The sequence below is a fragment of the Xiphophorus maculatus genome, chromosome 13 (genome assembly GCF_002775205.1).
Source record: "Xiphophorus maculatus strain JP 163 A chromosome 13, X_maculatus-5.0-male, whole genome shotgun sequence".
In the NCBI taxonomy this organism is placed as follows: domain Eukaryota; kingdom Metazoa; phylum Chordata; class Actinopteri; order Cyprinodontiformes; family Poeciliidae; genus Xiphophorus; species Xiphophorus maculatus.
This window is the reverse complement of record NC_036455.1, coordinates 20,968,910-20,989,361: the sequence shown is the minus strand read 5'-3', so window position 1 is coordinate 20,989,361 and position 20,452 is coordinate 20,968,910. Positions and strand designations below refer to the sequence as shown.

Here is a 20,452-nt window from a genome sequence, read left to right as displayed (position 1 = left end):
TGTAAATGTTCTAGAAGTGTGTAAAACCGAGGTAGAAAAGTCTGAAATATGACTGATCCAAAATCCAGGAACACATGTACCATCAGTGTAAGTGAACCTGATAATAAGTATTAAAATTGTTGAAAAGAAACATAATTCTGCATAAATTACAGAATGCAGCCTTTGTTCGAACAGAATTCTACTAAATACTCTCAGCTACAGTGGCAAAGACAACAAAGAGCAAAATCTCTCAAGCATGGCAAATATCCTTTCTATCTTATTCTGGCACAGTGATTAATGTATTTTAAAGCAAAAACTTGTTCTTTTGGCTTAAAAAAAATAAAATAAAAATAATAATAATAATAATAATAATAATAAACTAGAATATTTCTTGAATTGCAAAAACATGTATTTCATTGTCTTGTGTAACAGCTGACAAGATCAGCAGCAGTTTAAAAACTGGCTGATTGTTAGTCGTCAAGCTGGCAGAGACACGCCACCCCACGGTTAATCCAGTGTTTCTGTGGCTTGTCAGAGGGCAGCTCGATGGACAGGACGTAGTTGGTGGAGTGCCCAGTGGTCGACAGCGTACCTCGACGGGCGCTAGTTTTGTAAACAGGGCAGACATAGATCTTTTCGTGGAGAAATTTGTCCATTTCTCCTGGTTTGAGCTTGATGATGGGCAAACAGTCAAAGAGAATCTTAGGTAGAGACTCCCCAATGACCATGTTCTCCCTGTCCCAGCGCGCTCCTTCCATGAAGAGACCCTTAATGTACGCGCCGTCTTCGGGCTTTTCTTCCATATGGGTCTCCTCCTTGGTCACCTGGCGTGTGAATGAGAATAGAAATAGAAAATAAGACTGCATTATTATGACTAAAAGTGACTACATCAAGTTAGAAACCAAATACTTGCCTCAAATTCAAAACCAATATAGTCGATTGGGATGGTGTACTTCCTGGCAAAGTTCTGAGACACTCCAGTTAGAAACGACTGGGTAAAATAAAAACCAGAGATCCAAAAAACCGTAGGTGGGCCCTCATTTATCCAGTCCTGTACAGATCACCATCATAATACGTAAAGGTATTAGAATCTTTACATCAATACCTTTTAAACTTCACCCAATATCAGAACTCAAAAGGAAGATATGTAAATAAGAAAGCTTTATAGACCATTGCAAAAGTATTCATATCCTTTGAACTTTTCCACATTTTGTCAAGTTAAAGCTACAGATCCCAATGTATTCTAAAATGATTTTATGTAGTAGGGTATCACAGATTAGTGTATAATTGCAAACTGGAAAGAAAAGATGAGTATCTGTTTAGTTTCGTGGACCTAGATAAAATCCAATGAACCCAAACAAGAGCCTTTAGAAGTCACCTTATTGGTAAATTGAGTACAATTTACCTGCATGTAACGTAATCGCAAGATAAATTCAGTTGCTATTTGAAGGCTTCCGAAGAAGAATTAATTATAGAAGCATCCAAGAGGCTTATGGTCACTCTGGAGGAGCTGCAGAAATGCACAGGACAGGTGGAAGGATTTGTTGACAGAACTATTATCTGTGGTAAGAAGACGGCCATTGTTGAAAGAAAGTTGTAAGATTTCCCAACACCCATATGAAAATGAGAGATTGCTGGAGCTAAATAAATTAGAAGCTTAAATAGAAAATCAATCCAAAACGAGTGCCACAATTAGCAATTGCAAATACCCCGAGAGAGAGAAAGGTTACATTTCAGCAGAATGACTAATGTCCAGTCAGAGCTACAATGAAATAGTTTTGAGGAAAGTCTGCTGACCTAGTTAAAGCCCAGACATGCAGTAAATTCAAGTGAGAATTTATGGAAAGATTTGAAAATGTAAATCGTGTCCATCAAACAATCTGACTGAGCTTCAGCTATGTTCCAAAGAAAATAGGCCATTAACTCAGTATCCAGATGAGAAAGGGACTGCACTAGTAATTCTTACAAAAACAAGTTCTACAAAGCATATACTTAGTTGGGTGAAATACAATGCACAGCATACCTTGTAATTATTTGAAAAAAGAATATAAATAAATAAACACAGCCCAATGAAACACAAATAAGTTTGTAGTTGTGACATAAAAAAAAAACTTTGTGGAGTTCAAGGGGTATGAATACTTTGGTAAGACATCATATACCTGCCTAAACTTGTAATCATTCTTACTTGGAGGAACTGTAGTCTGCTCAGTAGATCAGCCACATAACTCCCTAGTGGTTTAAGGGAGGGATATGACTTGGCTGCCCACATTCCTGGTACTTTGCCAACCAGCATGCTGTTAAAGACATCCTCAAGCTCAGAGGACATAACAATTTGGCCCTTGAGAGCTTTGCAAATGTTTATCAAACTTTCACGCACCACCTCCGTGAGTCTAAAAGAGAAACCAGCTTAAGATATAAATTATCATAGCTTTTCTAATGTGACTACAGCGGGGCAGAGGTCAGTCTTACCTGTTAAAGCGGATAATCTCTTGCCTCAACACAGTGTTCATCGACTCTTCATAAACAACTGGATATAATTCCATCACCAATTGGATGTCAAAGTCTTGTGGTAGTTTTGTCAAAATATCCTCTGAAAGTTCCTCGACTACTTCCTACAACACAAAAAGCACAATTACACAAAGCGTGGCCAAACAAGACGACAGAATTTATTGCCGAAACGTACACATTTTTAATAATTTTTTAACTCTTGTATTAAGAAACATACTCTTGCCGAGTCTCATCTAAAGTGGAGCTTGTCGTACAGAAAAGGCTCCTTAAGGGAATCATTTAACAGTATTTAAACGTTAAAGGGTGTAAATACCTTTCCAGTGGAACATAACTCATTGAGCAATGATACAGAACAAAACATATTAGTTTATCCATAAGGCTAAAGGCTGATCTGATGGAGTCAAGACCAAACAAATCCAGTCTAAATCGAGGTCAGAGGCAGTGTGCCACCAATTTCTTAAATAAAACACCAACTGAAAATGTGACAGGATGTATTTCTGGAGAGAGGGACTGGTAAAAATATGATGTTAAAAGCAAAAATAATATATTAATATTTATGAAAAAATAATGAAAAGGTTTTTGACATAAAACAATGAGTTTCAGGCTCAAGTAATTAATTATACAAATTATTTGGTCCTATGAAGTCCAAAATAATTGGTCCTTGAGCTATTGGCACCAATTAGGAGATTAACTAACCATAAGCTTATAATGTAACCTCATTTAAAAAAATTTGAACCATTCCTTTTGAACCTGTGAAAACATAATCTATTATGCTGTGCAACAGTATAATAGATTGTAACACTTTGCTGTTGGATTTTTGTGTCTGCTTTCTACATGGTGATTTTAAAACGTTTCTTATTTTGCTGCTTGTTGTCCAAGCCTATCGGATGTTTATTTAGCACATATTTCAATTCCCACAGTTTCTTGAATGACTGCATGCAACATAAACTATGTGATCATATTTAGACACATATTGCAAACCTGTGGTGACTTGCCCCCTCCGCCAGACTGCCTAGGCAAGGTCAGCAGTATTCCATCCAGGAGCTGATTCGTTTCTTGATTGTCTTTAGTAATGTCTGCATTGCTATGAAGTCCAAACACGCTTGGATCGGTACAAATTGGCAGACTACGGATGTAGTTTACATATGTCTGGAAAAAAGTAAAGCATATGATGTGTTCTTTCTACATTTTTACAGATTTAGGTTTTCATTTAGCCTTTTGTTCAAGGAAAATATTTTCCTATCAGAGAAAAATTGGTTTGTTTTTTTTCTTACCATACTGGCCTCTGCTAATTGTGGCCAAAACGAACAGAGAAATAGGACTCTTCATAATACTGGACAACCCACTCTTGCATTAAAATATAAATTTATAATACATGTGTGAACTCAGACAGTACCTGATAGGGTCCATGAAGTGGGACAAAATACTCAATCCCTTCACTCAGATAGTAGCAGTCCTGCTCAAGCAGTTCCCAACTGTAGAAGGTGGACAGGAGGGACAGCAGCAGACGTCTGTCTTTGTCATCGGTCACCCTGCCTCCATAGTTACACTCACCTGAAAAAAACAAAATGACCCCAGTTGTTCTTAAGGAAGAGCACATAATGAGATGCTTTGATAGAAACATCTTGTAGTTGTGCTTGCAATGAAACACAGTTGTACAACATTTTCACTCTAGTAGCTGGGATAAACGTGTGTGTGCCTGAACACAGATGCAAGTTCCGCTTTTCAGATTTTTGTTTGTGACGTTTTCCTAAATCCATGCTTCCTAGAATACCTTTGTCTATTTTGGTTGCGTAAATCTTGAGTAAGATTGTTGATTTTCTAAGAAAACCAATATGAAATCACCTGTGAGATATGTGAGCGCCTCCAGCGGAACATCCACGTATTCATCCAAGAACATCTGGATCTGCCTGACGCTGATTCGCAGATCTGACTCGTTAAACTCATAGGGAATATTCCATCCTGAAGATGAGAGAAAAAAAACAAAAATTAATCTGCTGTGAAATTACCCCAAACTAGATATAAATTGTCTAGTTTTGAAAATATACTCAAGCTTGGAGGAATTAAAAAGGAGAGAGAAAAAAAAAGCTATGTCAGCATTTTGTGATTTTTTTTTTTATTACCAAGGGGGCCGAAGTTTCTCCTCTCCTGAACCAGAGCATGGAAAAAAGTGAGACCGAACAAGAGCTTCTGCCAAATGGCCTGTTTTTTGGAGCTGTAAAAGAAATCTGGGTCCGAGATGGGGTCACTAAGGTAGGAGCGCAGCAAGTTGGCTCTAATTCCTTTAGGAGGCTCATTAGTCATCTTCAATCCATTTTGCAAGATACTAACTGGGAACTTGTCTGATGGATAGCTGGTTAGCCACAGCCTGTGGGGAACAGAAATGTTTTAAAAAGATTGAGTTACAGGAGCCAATTTGAATTCCTATTCCACTTTGAAGAGAGTATTGTACCTAAAGCTTGGGTGTGTGTTATCTGGAATGATGGTTTCTTCACAAATCCTCTCCAAAGAGGGCATCCAACTGGTGGCCAGATGGCAGTTTTGCAGTACCACCCAAGTGCCGTCCGCTATGGCTTTGTCAATCATTTTAGCTGCAATGGGACCTTGTCCTTGTCCAAGAGAAATGGTCTGGAGCTTGCTACCTCCCATATCCAGGTCATCGGCAAACTTCAACAGTACTACAAAAGCCACCCGACATGTTAAGAATTTCTGCATTTTCTTATGTATATATAACAAACTTTGGCCTGCTATTGTGACACTTCAGCGTATTATTACCTGCAGTGGGATCTGATCCAGGTGACAACACAAAAATGAGAGGAGAGCAGCAGTTTGAGTCATTGTAACTCCCTGCCAAGTCAAAGGTGGGTGGTTCGATGTAGGCTTGCCCCATATTCAGCTCTATGAAATCCTGCACAGCCGGAACCAGTTTATCTGGTCTGAAGCACCTGATTACAACCATTCGTTCTAGTCCCATTAAGCTATCCCAGTGGTCAGGCAGCTGTTCATCATGGGGTTTTGCTGAATCATAAAGATCCTTCCATTTGGAGATGCTTTCTCTGACATGAATGAAAAACTCATCTAGGTTTGGAAGCTTGGAGGCCCTGACGATCTCTGACCAAGATTTGTCGGACAGCCACTCAGAGGCAGGGTTAGGATAAGGGTTATCCAAGGCAACACCACCGGTTAGGAGGAAACGCCACACTTCATCATTAACCTGGCCCTTGCCTTGCAGGATGCCTACTGTAAGCAGCAGGGAGAAAAGCAACTTGTCCTTTTCAAAAAGTGAGCGGCACACGTTGTTGTAGATGCAGAGGGTGAAGTGCTCAATAATATTGTTTATCCTTTCAGATACAACATCACTTTTTGTACTCTTGGATATGGAATACTGGTACAGATTAATGAACCATATCAGAGAGTATTGGTACATGGGTTCGATGTTGGCCATTTCTGAAATGCAGAAAAACAGAATGGAAGAGTGCTCAGCTACAGGACGGTAGCCCATGCGGGTGTTGTCAATTTCTTTCTCAGTGATGCTGGCGACTTTTTGCTTCTCAGAAATCTCCTCAGAAAGTATTTTGGAGGACGAGAGAATCTTGATGGCTGTCTCATCTTCCAGAATGTTGCCCTTGGAAGAGGAGAGGACTTCCAAGATCTGATCTTCAATTTCTTTTAGCTGTTTGTTGTTAGCAGCACTCTCTAAAATAAGCTGGTTCTTTTTTTCCTCCAGCTCTGGTTTCTCCTTTGCTGCCACAAGTCCTAAAAGCTGGTCTTGTAAACCCTGTGGAGTGATCATGAAGTTCAGCAGGCAGACTTTTACAGCTACCTCTGGAAGATAATGAGGGTTTCTCAGCCCAGTGGTCATGTAGAACAAAAATTCTTTGGAATATTCCACAACATTTTCTCCAATTTTCATGTACTCCACCCCTTGTTGTCTGAAGGTCTGCTTCAGCAACACAGATTCTAAAACTGGATCCAACTCCTCTCCAAGGTGTTCCATGAGGACTGGCTTCCCAAACTGGATGCAGTTCTCCAAGATTCTCACATAGTTTCCATCTGATTGCTTGATGACTGCAAGATTATTAGCCTTCTCCATGTTTTTGACCCACTTGTTGGCCTGACCCTGAGGATCAATCATCAAGGGCCAGCGGCGAGAGTTGAACACGATAATACCATTGTCTGTGGAGAAAGAGTCCACAGGCAGTCCCGCAATCTGCCAAGCCCTAATAGCCACCTGGTTACCTAAAGTGCTGGTGAGGGCAAAATCTTCAGAGCAAGGGATTTTCTTTTCTTGACACAGTTTGTGCCATTGTTCCTGACAGTCTTTGCGGTAATCCACTGTAAAAGCCCCAAGGTAGGAAACAGTTCCAGAAGAGAGCAGAATGTCACCTGTTAGACTGGTGTATCTGTCAGAGGAAAACCAAAGCATGACAATTATTGCAGCTGAAAATATGAATAAGAATTCAGTGCATTTATAACTGTATTTACCTTATACCCAGTTGTCTTGCAGCCTCCGTCCACCGATCCTTCTCCCCACCCAGCCCTCCAATCAGTTTCTCTGCCCTAATGAGCTTTTGAGAGCACAATTCAATGTTGTCTTCCAAATCTTTCTTTTTGTGAATCATTGCATCCAAATCATCATTGAGGCTCTGTAATCGATCCTCAACTTTTTTCAGTTCAGCCCTTTTCACAGCCAGCATGTCCATCTGTATAGCTAGTTCATTCTCAGCTAGCTTCAGCCTCTCCCTTTTGGGGGCTACCACTTTGATTACACGCTCATAGACCTCCATTGCTCGTACCCATTTACAGAGACCCTCACAAGCTGAGGAGACATTTTTGATTACAGAAGGCTGGAAGTCAGAGTGCTCAATGAATTTTTCTCTGATTTTTTTGATGTATAGAGGAGAGATATTGTCCTTGTCGTATGATTTCAGGTTATCCAAAAACTTTAGGTCTGAAAGAAGCTTCTTGGATGGACCCCAGTAATCCTCAATCATCTTACCTGCAGCACAGTTATAACAATTAAACTATATACTTATTCATTAATATGAATGCTGTAAAAGTATGAAATTTGTCAGTAGGATGGCTTTGTATGAAACATTATTCTTTCTAGGATGTGATCATACCTGAGCCACTAGGATCAGGTTTTCGTTCAGGTTTGATGCCCATCATAACACATATGGACTCCATTACCAGTTTTATTGGCCCTGGTGGATTCGACATGGACTTTACAACTGTAATGTCAGCAGGTTTCAAAGTATCCAGGGCTGAAAGGGCAGCCTCCAGTGCAGGCATTGCCACTGCTAGATCTCCCTCACATTCATCCTGGAGGAAAACCAGTAAGTATTAAATTGTATCCATAAACTGGAATGCATCAGAACAAATTATGGTTACAATATGGTCTTATGAAGCCTTATAAAAAAATATTGGCTGTATACTACCTTGATAGCTTGAGCTGCAGCTGCTGCTTCATTAGCCACTCTCTCATCAGCAGAAACAATTTCTTTTTTAGCATCAACTTCTACTGTTTCACTTTCTATCTTGATCATCATCTTGTCCGTCTCAGCTGAAGTCTGAATGAGCTCTGGCTGCAAAGCTGTCAACTCTTGCTGCATCACTGAAACCTAATAAGATACAGCATTATAACAGTCCCTGTATGAGTTCCATAAGGCTCTATTTTTAAACCAGTCACGTCTTTTAAACTATGTATATCATTAGTCATTTACCAAATGTCAAATGCAAATTTTAATGGGCAAATGTAAGCACATGACACACACACATACATATACTGTCCGTATATATATATTTCATTTTACTACTTGTTAGGACTACCAGGATTTTGAGAAATTCCTATCTCTACCAAGAGGGGCCAAATTGGGTATCTTCCTAGAACTACCGAGAGAGGGCCAAACTGGGTTATTAGCATCCAAATGTGGCCAAACTGACGACTCTGAATGGTCTAATTAGCATCCCTGTAGATGTGACCATAGCCTGAGGGACCAGCAGTCCCTCAGGCTATAGTGTATATTTTACATAACAAAGGCGCCTCTTCACACCCTCTCTTGGAGGGCCAAACTGGCCCCTCTCTGGTAGCTCTAGGGACAGGGCCAAACTGGCCCCTCTCTGGTAGCTCTAGGGACAGGGCCAAACTGGCCCCTCTCTGGTACCTAGAGGAAGATTCATGAGGACAAATTAAAAATTTGCTACTTGGAAAAATACGGTCCATTAATTGGGTCTAACTATTTTTGTCATTAGACAAGTTCCCATTTCAAAGAAATTAATCTTTTATTCTTATTCTTCTTGTCATTGTCACAGTTCATTACCTGAGATGCAGCAAATTCCAACTTCTCAAGACCAACAAGATAGCGGTTTCTTGCAATGTTCACCTCATCCCTCTTAATCCCCAGCAATTTCTTGAAGGTAAGAATAAGTTCAAGATAGGATGTGGGAGTGACATAGTTGTGTCTTCTTAATCTGGAGAAATAAACCTCAGACATCTCCCTGACACTTGTCTGGAAGGTCTTGCACATCTCTACAACCCTTAGTAATAAAGAAACAACAAATGCAATTTACTAAAATTCTTGTAAATGATTTACTTTTTCATAATTTTGCATCCTCTTACTTCTGTCTGATGTCACTTTCCATTTCCACATCCTCAAGGAACTTGTGGGCTACCATTTCCAGAGCATCACTCGGCCATCCATGAAACCAGTCAATAGTGCAGCAGTTGATGAGAGAAGGAAACATCCTTAGACGGTTCCTAAAGGCATCTCCAATGGGACTCATGGCTATCAAAACAATAAATTCTCAATTATAACTAGTTGGTCAAATCCGAGTGAAAGCTGACATAAAAGTGCCTACCTAGCACAATGTGAAGGTTGGCCTTTACTCGGTCAATGAAGTAGTTGTACACTGACAATGGAGTTGAATCAAGTTTTTTCCCTTCCATCCGCGCAATACCCTGTGCTTTATCAATAATTTCTGCACGTTCATCAGCTGCAAAAATGTTTGGCACGTCGCCAGTATTAAGTAACATATCGACGTCTTCTAGCATGGCTTCATCTTTAATTTGGCTGTCATTGAACAGAAAGACAAGACTCTTTCCTTCAATGCCTGCTTTGAGCATTATCTGTTTGAGATCATCGCGCCAGTCCGTCATGCTGTAGTTTTTGGTCAACTCAATCTGAAACAGCACATAATCATTGATGAACGTGGCCAGTTTAGACGTGCTTTGGCGACCAGAGCCACCGATGCCAACAAGCAGAAGGTGACCATTGTCTTGTTTCAGAACACGACAAATGCGGGAAATGTGCTCAATAGCAAACTTAAACATCACAAGGGACATGGGTGCCTTGCTGCTGCTGTTGTACTCTTCAAGATATAATTCCATCACTTCTTGCAAAGCTTGCAAATCTGTGATTTCATCATAGTCCCTAGTGTCTGAATCAGGCTTGGCATAGTCACCAAAAAACAAACTACGGATGTCTTCATCTACCACAGTGCCATCTGTGCTTAGATGGTCTAGGAGCTGGAAAAAAACAGAAGATAGGAACATTTAAACAGAAAAGCTGCAGTTGTAACACTGAGATTTTTTTTGTATAGTGCTCACTGAGTTACTTTGTCCAAATTTATCTTAAAGACGTTAGAGGTTTTCTCTTTGACAATTTCAAAAAACATCTCCTTGTCTGCATTGTCAATAAGTCGGTCATAGAACACACGGTAGACTTCATGAACCCACAACCGGATAAGTTTATCTCCATCCTGAAAACAAATGAACGAATTGAATGGCATATAAGAAGGAGAGACATAAAAGGTACCCAGGTTATTTTTTTTCTCACCTGCATGTGTGTGGGTGGTGCCAGAAGCACACCTCGTATGACCCTGGAGAAGTCTCGCAGGTTGAAAATGTAATGGGACTTTGATGGGGTTGGGAGAAAGCTGTCAATAGTGGCTTTATAGAGGTTCATGGTGGCCTGAACCATGAGCTTGCCAAGTCTAGGACAGCACAATGCAGTAGTTCCTAAATGTATTCACACATCCCCTGAACACCTTCCCATTTACTGTATGACATTACAACCTCAAACTTAAATAATATTTTTATTTTATGTGACAGACCACAAGAAGTAATGCATAATTATAAAATGGAAAGAAACTGATTTATGGTTTAAAATATGTTGTCCTCAAATAGAGATATAAAAAGTGTAGCATGGCTATGGCAGCACCCTTAATATAGTAGTCTACCACATAAAATACCAAGTAATATTAAAGTTAAATTAGGTTTGTGGTTGCAATGTGACAGTATTTTCAATAATTCATGTGTTGTTTCCAACATCCTCAAATAAAAAAAAGTTACCTGAGGAAAGATGCATCAAACCCCTTGTTGAAGTGCCAGTCAGAAATGGAACAGAATATCTTCATCAGCGTTTCATCATCAAAGCAATCAATTGAGATGATATTCATGTGTCGAGTAAAACGTCCTGCCATTTCAAATATTTTGTTACTGACTCTTCTGACTGATGGATGTCTTAATACATAACAAGTAACTTTCCTTTCAAAATACCTGTAATGTCGCTCTTTCCACCACCAGGAGGCCCCATTGCAGACATGAACAGCACATCCACTATGTGCAGAATGGAGGTGTCCTTTTTGTCATACCAGTGGTGGTGATCAATCCATTGTCTCAAAAGCTCAATGGGAGGCTGAGCACCATACTTTTCCTTAGCTGGCATATTTAGGTCATCTTTGGAGAGAAGGGAAAAAACAATCGCTATTTCTAATTAATTCCACAATTTAACAACACAGAGGTTTTACACGGTCTAGCATCCTTACCAACAAAAACTATAGACTTCTTTCCCATGGGAGGTCCAAACATTCCCTTCCGCCGTCTGTCCAGCTTTGCCATGATGATGTCCTGGGTCTGGTTAGCTGAGGTCCTGGCTGAGAAGTTTATGCAGTTGGGTGTGTACTTCTCCTTTGGTAACTTCACTAGAAAGCTTTTGTTGATGGCAGATTTGCCAGTGCCCGTGGGACCCACAAACAGCATGGGGATTTCATGTGACAGGTAAGTGTGCAGGAAAAATGTCTGACGTGCCGTCTCTACTGTAGGGATGATCAGGTCTGACACCTGGTGATGAAAAAAACGTTTAATGGGGGCAGGGCAATCAATACTTGCAATCTGCTTGACACAATAATAATACACTTATTATTCAGTTTGATTTCTGAAAAAAGGAAGTTAGTTCACTTTCACGCTGAAAGACGGAAACTAGAAAAGAAAGATCTCACAGTTGGAGCAGGCAAGGAACAGTATACACATGGGCATGCTGACTTTGATTCCAGCTGGGATGATATTCTCTTCTTTAGTGATTGCATCAGTCCAGGCGTTCCACTGTCCATATCCATCCTTGTGGAAGTAGTAGTCATAGACAGTTCCTGCAAAACAATAGTAAGGTGTTGACATGACAATCGTAGGAGTTTAGCTGATATTTATATGTTAAAATTATGCTTGATATGTGGTGACCTCTCTCCGGGAAGCTGTTGTGCTTTTTAAGTTTGATGCTTTTGGGACGAGGATGCTCATCATCAATGCCCAACAGCATATTGCGAAAGAAGATGTCAAACTTCTTACGACTGTCTCCAGTGATGGTACCTCCCACAGACCAAACAAGGGCAAAAAGGAACAGCCCCTGCAGCCACATGGTTATCTGCTCACTGGTCATGGTGTGTGCACTGTCGGTTTCTAACGCAATTATCTCATCTGATAAATAGGTATAACAAAATAAACAAGTTGGCTAGTTAAACAATCTTCATTATGCTACTAAACTGTGTTCTTACTAACCCATCAGACAAGTGTACAGCTTCATTAAACTGTAGGCCAAGTGAATTGGAGATGTCTGCACCATAAAGAAACACTCCTTTTCCAAAAAGTCCAAACATGGCTGAACTAACCAGTCAAACAGATCTGTGATCTAAGAAGCAAAATATTGAATGAGAAGAGGCAAAGTATGTTTTAAGTTTTCAGAAAGGCAGTGACTATTAAGGACTTTAGCAAATTAAGAAAATACACAGCATCTGTATTCTAACCAGCACTATGTGTTCATCCTCCAGGCTTTTAGGCAATGTGTTTAAGTAGGAATCTCGTAGGGGAGTCCATCCAAGCTGCTGAGGCTCCATATAGATCATACCACACCTGCCCATGAAAAGTTACAGAAAAAAAATAACACTAATAATTTAACTTGTGTTGTGGACGTTCTTATGTTATAGCACCAAAAGCTGCTGTAGATAGGAAAGACAGTTCTTTTTTTAGCAAATGTAATCAGCAATAATCAGAAATATAATCTTATTTCTGCTTACAAATAAGATCGCTACAGCTGCTTACCGACTGACAGTTGCTGGAGAAGCTTGCTCCAGGTCTGCAGGCTCAAAGATTAGACTCATCTTGGCACTCATCTGAATGATCTCACCGCTCATCAAACAAAGCTGTTGAAGGGTAGAGTGAACGTTCTTTCTTAAAAATGCTCAGACTCTCAGAGTATTGGTACTAGACGAAAGTTCATGAAGTGGAGTACCTTCTTGTTGTCATCCAGCACAGTATTCATGTTCTCAATCCAGACCGCATCAATTGGACCGTCAAAGACGATCCATTGACGATCTTCTAAGGGGCAAATTGACTGATTCCTGAAGGTGGTGGCCAGGACCCCATCAGACCACTCATGGCTGACTGGATCAAAGCAACCATATAGTTGACCCATTGTGATAGCTTTGGGGTTGATAATGCAGTAGCTTACTGCAAACTCCTCCATCTCCTCGGCTAAATGAGGATGATTTGAAAACATAAAAATCAGAGCATTTATAACTGACCACAAAAAAAAAGCAGTGGTACATTTTAAATTCTTATAGCAACCTTCACAGAGGTCTCCAAGGGCACCAGCAAGAACTTTATAAGCAGAGGTCTTCCCTCCAAGAGGCTCTCCCACTATCATAAAGCCATGGCGTACCAACATCATCTCATAAATCTAAATAAAAACAGATTAACTAGATTAGCAGATCATTTATATATATTTAAATACTATTATCAGAGCCTCGATACCTGGATGATTTTGCTAATGAACCAAGGCACAGACTGGAGGTTAAGCTTTGCGACATTGTCATCAAGTGCCTTGAAAAGGAGATCGTAATCTGGTTTTGGGAGGACAACTCCAGGAAACAAATCTGAGATGATACCCTGTAGCCACCAGCACCATGTGAGACATTACTGACAACAAACTCATGGATGATTTCTACACCAGTTTGTAGAAATGGCATGAAGTCATGTACCTGAAACAGCGGCACATCCTGTGCCAAAAATTTAGCCATGTTGACATCCATCAGCGCCCTAAGTAAAAGCACACTCTCATTCTCTTCTGGATATTTCAGCTTTAGATTTCCCGCCGCAGTCAAGACAGACTTCACAGCTCGCATACCGTAGTCGTAGTGGTACTGGGAAGAAAGCTGCTCAGAGCACAGCCGATAGGTGGCCACAATTTTCTGTGCAAGACTGCCAAAGAAATTTGAATTAACAATTTGTATTTAAATCAACTCATAATGCATTTACTGAGTTTTGTATTATACCTGCGAGAATCAATGAACCCCATTGAGTACAGTGAGATCTCTCCAATGAGAGCATAGTCTGGCACCATCATAGCAACTGTACGAAAAAGAGCCTACAAGACAAAATAGGCAAGTGTACAATTAGAGTTCTTTAAAAATGTACAACATCTTGAAAAGTTTGACCTGAAAAGTACCTTTAGGTTGTCAGGGAGCTCAGCCCTGCCTGCATAACCAGGATTCATGGTAATGAAGACAGAGCAGGTTGGATTGAGGGACAACTCTGTTCCCTCAAACAGGAACCTCTTCAGATGCTTAGCAATAGCCTGCTGTATGCAGAGCACCTGCTGGGCCACCACAGACAGGACCTCCACCTATGACACCAACACATATTGTCATTGAGATAATTCTTAAGAGATAAATGCAAACTCCTTTTAGTATTTAAGTCTGTATGTGTTGCTGTAAAAAGAGCCATAAATGGCAACAAGCTGAAAGCCCTTCTTTACATTTTCCTGTATGACGCTAAAAAAAACTGAAAACAGGAAATTTTAGTTTTTCTACAGTCTAATTTAAAAAAAATGTTGCTGAGACCCAACCCATGTGTAAGTTCCTGGAGACAACATGACTATCTATTATATCTCCAGAAACACTTTATTAAACCAATTCCCTGAGTGTCCTCTGAAATTATTTGCAGCCTCTTCAGGGGAGCTTTTGTCACACTTGTCTCCGTTTTATTTTGTTAATTTAAACATATTTTGATTTTTCATCTTATCTTAAAATGTTGAGAGCATTTCTATGAGTATTGTGGTATATTTCTTCAAAAATAAGAACTATTTCCAGCATTTCAGCTGGAAAATTTGTTTCAAATAAAACAAAAACAAATGGTCTGGTGACCTTCCCAATTGACTGTTGCAGATAGCCACAATCTCCCCCATTTAAAATATATTAGATAGATGAGATAATGTATGCATTATATTAAAGTTTACATTCTGAAAGTGCCTGCAAAAGGATTACACAATGAATTCTTAAATACATTACTAGCTGTGTAGTTATTGTTGATGTTTTTTTAAAAGCACATTTGTTAAAAAAATACTACAGTGATAAGTGATGCCACAAAAATACAGTGTAATTTCAAACAATTACAAGAGATAATCATCACTAGCCCCTAACTGTAAAATGTTTTAGCACTTGAAAAATTCCTCTTCAGGAAGTGAAGCTGGTGTGTGCTTCATCTGACACGTTGTCAAGGAAGACACACTTTATTTATTATGACTGAGATTGAGCTATTGTGCAAAAAACAAATATTGGACTCTCTGTGTGAAAAGGTGCTGGATAAATACCCCCGCTGTAATTAATTCATATGAATAAGTTGGATCAATTAGCTTTTAGTCATTTTAAAACCCCCTGTGGCAATGTTTTAAAAAGGCTGAAAGCAAGACTGGTGTTTGGTTCATTATGATAAACTGACATGCATCCACAATTCACCAATCTAATACAACCTGAACTCACCTCAATACGATTAAATTCGTCAAAGCAGGCCCAGGCTCCAGACTGAGCGAGTCCTTTGAAGAATTTACTCATCGCTTTATAGTCTAGACCATCAGAGCAGTTGAACACCACACACTAAAAAAGTTATATATTTGGCATCAATATCGGGTTACATATAAAAAGTGGATAACAACTGAAATGTTCTGATTACAGTTTACCTGTTTGGCCAAAGCTTTTGCAAGATCCTTCGTAGTTTCAGTCTTGCCGGTTCCTGCAGGACCTTCAGGAGCTCCACCTAAATTCAGCTTCAAAGCACCCATAAGTGTCCTGAACAATGTAATTGGACAAATGCATATTTCTTAATAAAAACACTCCAATTCAATGTAGATGTTGTAATCTGTAATGCACAGCATTGTGCCTTTCTTTATGTTTAACTTAGAGATCTTCTGACTCTGCAAAAGTTACCTGTAACAGCGATCAGTTAGAGGCGTGATGACCAGACGAGGGGAGTTCCCCAAATATTCATAGCCGTATTTCAGGCAGGTGGTAATCATGCGCAGCATCACTTCATCTTCTTCCCAGAAGTAGCGCAGTTGAGAAATCCACGAAAAGTCATTCAAGGAGGATATACGATCTTCTGCCAGTTTAGCGACAACATCCCGAGCTGCAAAAAAGATAAAAACAATTTCACATAAAAGAACATATTTGGTCACTTTTATTTATCTTAGAATTTAGAAATTACCATGAACGTCAATGACAGTCAGAGCACCGAGGGTCATTCGAGCTCCTCCTGGCAGCTTTCCTCGCACTAGCTCCACAATGTCAGAAATCTGACTATTGCACTTCTCCACATACGCCTTTGAAACATATAATCTCAGGACATGAGACAAGCTCACAATAACTACATACAGCTTTTATGAAAAAGATCAGGATAAATGATCTAATAACTAACCAGCAGACTATTAGCTTGGATGGCCTCGCATACTTCGCTGGTCCAAAAGATGGACGAGGCACAGATGACAACTTGGCCAGGCCAACTCAAAACCCACTTCTTACGGGGCATCTACAGGATAAGAAAAGGGGAAACATTTAATAAAGTTAAATGCTAAAATAATCAATATCAAGGATTTATTCCAACTGTAATTCCTTGCTTTTACAAACAATATATTTTAAATTTAGTTCAAATGCAATGAACAACTCATTCTTGATTAGAGTATTCATCAAAACTTGAATTTGTTTTGTGGTGAACCACAGACATTTTGGATGTGAACTTTGACCTACAGAATTGTCCGTCTTCCAGGTCAATTCAAATGGCCTCATAGAATCATAGGTGCTTTTCTCTAAAGCTACATCTGATCGGTCTGTAAACTCTCTCTACTGCTCCACCCAGAATTTGTTTAATTGAATGACTCAACAAAATTGGTTGACTGATTTATTGCCATAAACATAATATCCTGTTGTTATAAAAACAGTTTACATCTTTCAGCCATTCATTGTCTTATCAGAAATTTAGTTGTGGAGATAACATGTTCAGGAGACAACCCCAGATCTTCCTTTCTCTAGAAACACTATCCAGCTCATTCACATTGAATCCCAGAACATTACCAGACTACCTGCAAGTTCTGAGTCTGTAATGGGGTCTCCTCCCCAGGAAAGCATGCTTATAAACCCTCCAAAGCATGACACTCAGCTCTTACTTACCAAGACACAACACAACTTGAATTAAACATGCAGGATAATGTAATATTTACAGATACCTCTGCATACTGAATCATTCCTTGATAGATGACATGTCGAATGCTCTTTAGCATAAGACTCTCCACCTCCAGCAGCCACTTCTCCACCATACCCTAAAGAGTAACAGCAACACAGCCCAACATGAATGAATCCACCATATTGTTTTCTGTGAGAAACATAAAGAAAAGTTCAAAACCTTTGCGTGGGCTGGATAAATATTGTTTGTGAAGGGCACGGTTTCCTTCTCAGAGCTGATCATGCCAGTAATCACCAGTTCCTTAGTAAACTCTAGTTTTGCTATGCCCTCAAAGCACTTCTTCAAGTGGGGTTGTACACGCAAAGGATCTTTGGTTTGTGACAGAATTTCTAGCAGCTCATCGTTTGAGAGAAAGAAGAATCTGAAACAACACAGAGAGTGACACTATGGACATTTCTTCCTTAAGGTGGTAGCTGTGAAACAGAGAAAGAAGCAACAGTTGGGAAGCAAAACCTTGGGAAAAACAGCCTCTTCATTTCCAAGTAAGCATTGAGGCCTTTCTGAATATCCTCCAGATAGTCATTGGACTGCTGCAGTCGCCCCAGCATGTTGGGCTGGCCTGTTGCCACTAGCACATGTGTATCTTTAATCTGATCAGATGCAAGTGAGCACAAGATTACTGGGGCAAGTTAGAAATCATGGGCACTGCTTTGCAAATCTCTTACAGCTTCAGCAAGTATGTCCTTCCAGTATCTGTCCACAATAGCAAATTTGCGGCCTTCCTCGGGCATTTGGGCGATGATGTCCTCCGAGCTGAAGATGGGTTCCAGATAGAGCCACGTGATCTGACATTTCAACATGGCATCCAGAATGTCCTGCATACTTAGTAGCTTGTCCTCCCATGCCTATAACAAAGGAAGTATCTGTGAGCAAAGGGTAATTAAAAAGAAACAAATCCATACACCCTTAAAGTAGCAATTGGTCAATATCTTGATTCACAGACCTGTATACCACCTGAAGCACAACATCTGATATCGGCAAGGATACAGTTTCACAAAACTGATTACCTGTAATTATGCTGTTCCCATATCTTACCTTACATTCAGCTTCTATTGGCTTAATAAATGGTGAGCCTCGCATGGTTTGTGTCTTAATGATGTGGTCATCAAGGAGGACTTGGATATCATCTACAGCTGACACAATTTTAGTATCCTACAATGAGATATAAAACTGTCTGAGTAAATGAAAAAAGTAATTTCATAGAACATGATTGTAATACTGTTCACAAACACTTCAGATCCAATCATTCACAAAATACATGTATTTTGCTTTAACTGCTGCATAATACACAACACAGAAAAAGATTAAACATGTCAGGTCAAGCCATATCTGTGTATTTTAGGCTCTCTTACAGAATCTCTGTACGCAGAGAATGAGAAATGCAGGTTAGCCCATTCATTTTTCATCTTGTCCATTGATTTCTCCAGAGAGTACTCTTTACTGGCTGTTGCTCCTATCTCCTCCAAGCTTATTGAAGTTAAAAAGATTAAAGAAAAAAGTCAACAGACCGTTTGCCAAACTCATAAGTCATTTGAAGTGCAATGTTCATACTCTTTGGAAAATTGGGAAAGCCCGAGGTCCAGCATGCTCAACAGTGTGTTGTTCTCCTCAGGATTGACTTCGAAGCCCAATATGCTGCTAATCTACAGTCAGACACAAGGAGTCGTGAATCACTCCCATCAACTTTGCTGATCATTTCAATGCAAGACACTCCCAGATCCCGACACTGAAACTACAATGCCGACCGAGTCAGCTTGCCTGATGAAGCTAATAAGGTTTAAGGCACCAACCTTCTCCCAGTGGCGACTCTTAAGACCGGGGTTACAGATGGTCATCATGACAGGCACGTGCTGCTTGAAGCGGTCTATCCTGTTTTTGAAGGTATTGGCAACAGAAGAAGGCCCATGAAAACTAGAAAATGCCTTTATCAGCTTATGCATTGTCCTCCACATGATGTCAAGATCATCAGAGATTTTCTCGGCGTCCAAGCCCTGGAAAGGACCTATAGTTAAAATCAGAACAGATGAACAACTATATGAGAAAAATGTTTTAGTCACTTGAGAGACAATGAGAGCACTTAAGACTATGCTCGCTGTGGAGAAAAAAAAAATCATGGGTGTCATTTGCTTTGTGTAAGTTGCCTACCATGCAGCCACATTTCTGACTTGCTCTCGAAGCTGAAGGCTGTGTTCCATAGCAGTTCGTAAGGTTGTTTATCTGCTATAAGTATTTGGAGCAATGGAAATTCACTCTGGTCCCTCTCAAGCAAAGACTGCTCCTTATTGATGTCCTATTTAAAATAACACCAACAAGAAAATTATCCCTGTTTTTATTTTTTAGCTAGACTTCATTACAATGCTTTCCAAATCACAACCATTACTATAGTTTTCTTTGCATGGGAGGAGTGCACTGTCTCACCTCCAGGTCAGTGACAGCTGCCTCCAGGTTGGCTGTGATCTGAGCGAGAGTAGCCACATTCTGCTGCATTTCTTCCATGTTCATCATCTCCTTTTTCCTAAAAGCCAGGATCCCCTTGTTCAACTCCTGCAGCCTCGTATCAAATTCAAAGACTCTGAGACATCCAGACAGAGATGATGCACATTTTAAGCATTGTACATACAGGGACAATGAAATATGTACACAAACTTGTCATCAATCTAAATGTCACGATTATTAATGATCATAGAATAAACAACTTTTATGGATTTTGTAAATGGATTCTTTGGAAAAAAAAAAAGAAGAAAAAAAAACAAACTTTGTGCTTGTTTTTTCTGAAGCTACAGAAATAATCTCCAAAATACAAACCTTCAAATATGACTAAATTTTTTTTGCTGTCCACTTGGACAAGCTAAATATCTTCTATGGAAAAGTTTTACAGTAAGACCAGACAAAGATTGTTTTTTTAGAACAAAGAGTTGCCTTTGATTAGTAGTAAACCTAACATTAATCAATATATTGGGTGCGTATTGATGATTTTGATGACAGCGTTGGACAAATTGCAGTTTTCATAGCTAGTTTTTATAATCGGTGACTGTATGATGCTTTTATGATGGAAAACACTTGTTGCTGAAATGTACCATACAAATAAACTTGAACTTGAACAAATGCAAAAAGTAAATTTCT

At 39.7% G+C, this 20,452-nt stretch overlaps 1 protein-coding gene across 1 annotated transcript in view; it reads right to left on the bottom strand.

Annotated features, from left to right (window-relative positions):
• Positions 1-383: 383 nt before the first annotated feature.
• dnah3 (dynein axonemal heavy chain 3) overlaps positions 384-20,452 on the bottom strand; it is a 30,917-nt gene continuing 10,848 nt past the window's right edge. The window contains exons 15-61 of the mRNA XM_023345358.1: positions 19,748-19,901; positions 19,475-19,619; positions 19,120-19,331; positions 18,881-18,972; positions 18,682-18,796; positions 18,365-18,481; positions 17,995-18,174; positions 17,783-17,919; positions 17,489-17,690; positions 17,313-17,405; positions 16,508-16,618; positions 16,298-16,412; positions 16,021-16,219; positions 15,774-15,882; positions 15,577-15,690; positions 14,265-14,441; positions 14,092-14,183; positions 13,798-14,017; positions 13,571-13,705; positions 13,385-13,496; positions 13,050-13,291; positions 12,860-12,960; positions 12,565-12,670; positions 12,320-12,449; positions 12,002-12,238; positions 11,810-11,913; positions 11,314-11,608; positions 11,045-11,224; positions 10,838-10,961; positions 10,323-10,479; positions 10,102-10,245; positions 9,346-10,012; positions 9,107-9,272; positions 8,808-9,024; positions 7,926-8,108; positions 7,611-7,809; positions 6,973-7,486; positions 5,263-6,890; positions 4,940-5,165; positions 4,611-4,855; positions 4,333-4,449; positions 3,884-4,041; positions 3,469-3,636; positions 2,449-2,591; positions 2,165-2,369; positions 893-1,030; positions 384-803 (exon numbers count right to left, since the gene is read on the bottom strand). Coding sequence (XP_023201126.1) covers positions 450-803; positions 893-1,030; positions 2,165-2,369; positions 2,449-2,591; positions 3,469-3,636; positions 3,884-4,041; positions 4,333-4,449; positions 4,611-4,855; positions 4,940-5,165; positions 5,263-6,890; positions 6,973-7,486; positions 7,611-7,809; positions 7,926-8,108; positions 8,808-9,024; positions 9,107-9,272; positions 9,346-10,012; positions 10,102-10,245; positions 10,323-10,479; positions 10,838-10,961; positions 11,045-11,224; positions 11,314-11,608; positions 11,810-11,913; positions 12,002-12,238; positions 12,320-12,449; positions 12,565-12,670; positions 12,860-12,960; positions 13,050-13,291; positions 13,385-13,496; positions 13,571-13,705; positions 13,798-14,017; positions 14,092-14,183; positions 14,265-14,441; positions 15,577-15,690; positions 15,774-15,882; positions 16,021-16,219; positions 16,298-16,412; positions 16,508-16,618; positions 17,313-17,405; positions 17,489-17,690; positions 17,783-17,919; positions 17,995-18,174; positions 18,365-18,481; positions 18,682-18,796; positions 18,881-18,972; positions 19,120-19,331; positions 19,475-19,619; positions 19,748-19,901 — 9,979 coding nt within the window. The 3' untranslated portion in view covers positions 384-449. The remainder of the gene's footprint in view (positions 804-892; positions 1,031-2,164; positions 2,370-2,448; positions 2,592-3,468; positions 3,637-3,883; positions 4,042-4,332; positions 4,450-4,610; positions 4,856-4,939; positions 5,166-5,262; positions 6,891-6,972; positions 7,487-7,610; positions 7,810-7,925; positions 8,109-8,807; positions 9,025-9,106; positions 9,273-9,345; positions 10,013-10,101; positions 10,246-10,322; positions 10,480-10,837; positions 10,962-11,044; positions 11,225-11,313; positions 11,609-11,809; positions 11,914-12,001; positions 12,239-12,319; positions 12,450-12,564; positions 12,671-12,859; positions 12,961-13,049; positions 13,292-13,384; positions 13,497-13,570; positions 13,706-13,797; positions 14,018-14,091; positions 14,184-14,264; positions 14,442-15,576; positions 15,691-15,773; positions 15,883-16,020; positions 16,220-16,297; positions 16,413-16,507; positions 16,619-17,312; positions 17,406-17,488; positions 17,691-17,782; positions 17,920-17,994; positions 18,175-18,364; positions 18,482-18,681; positions 18,797-18,880; positions 18,973-19,119; positions 19,332-19,474; positions 19,620-19,747; positions 19,902-20,452) is intronic.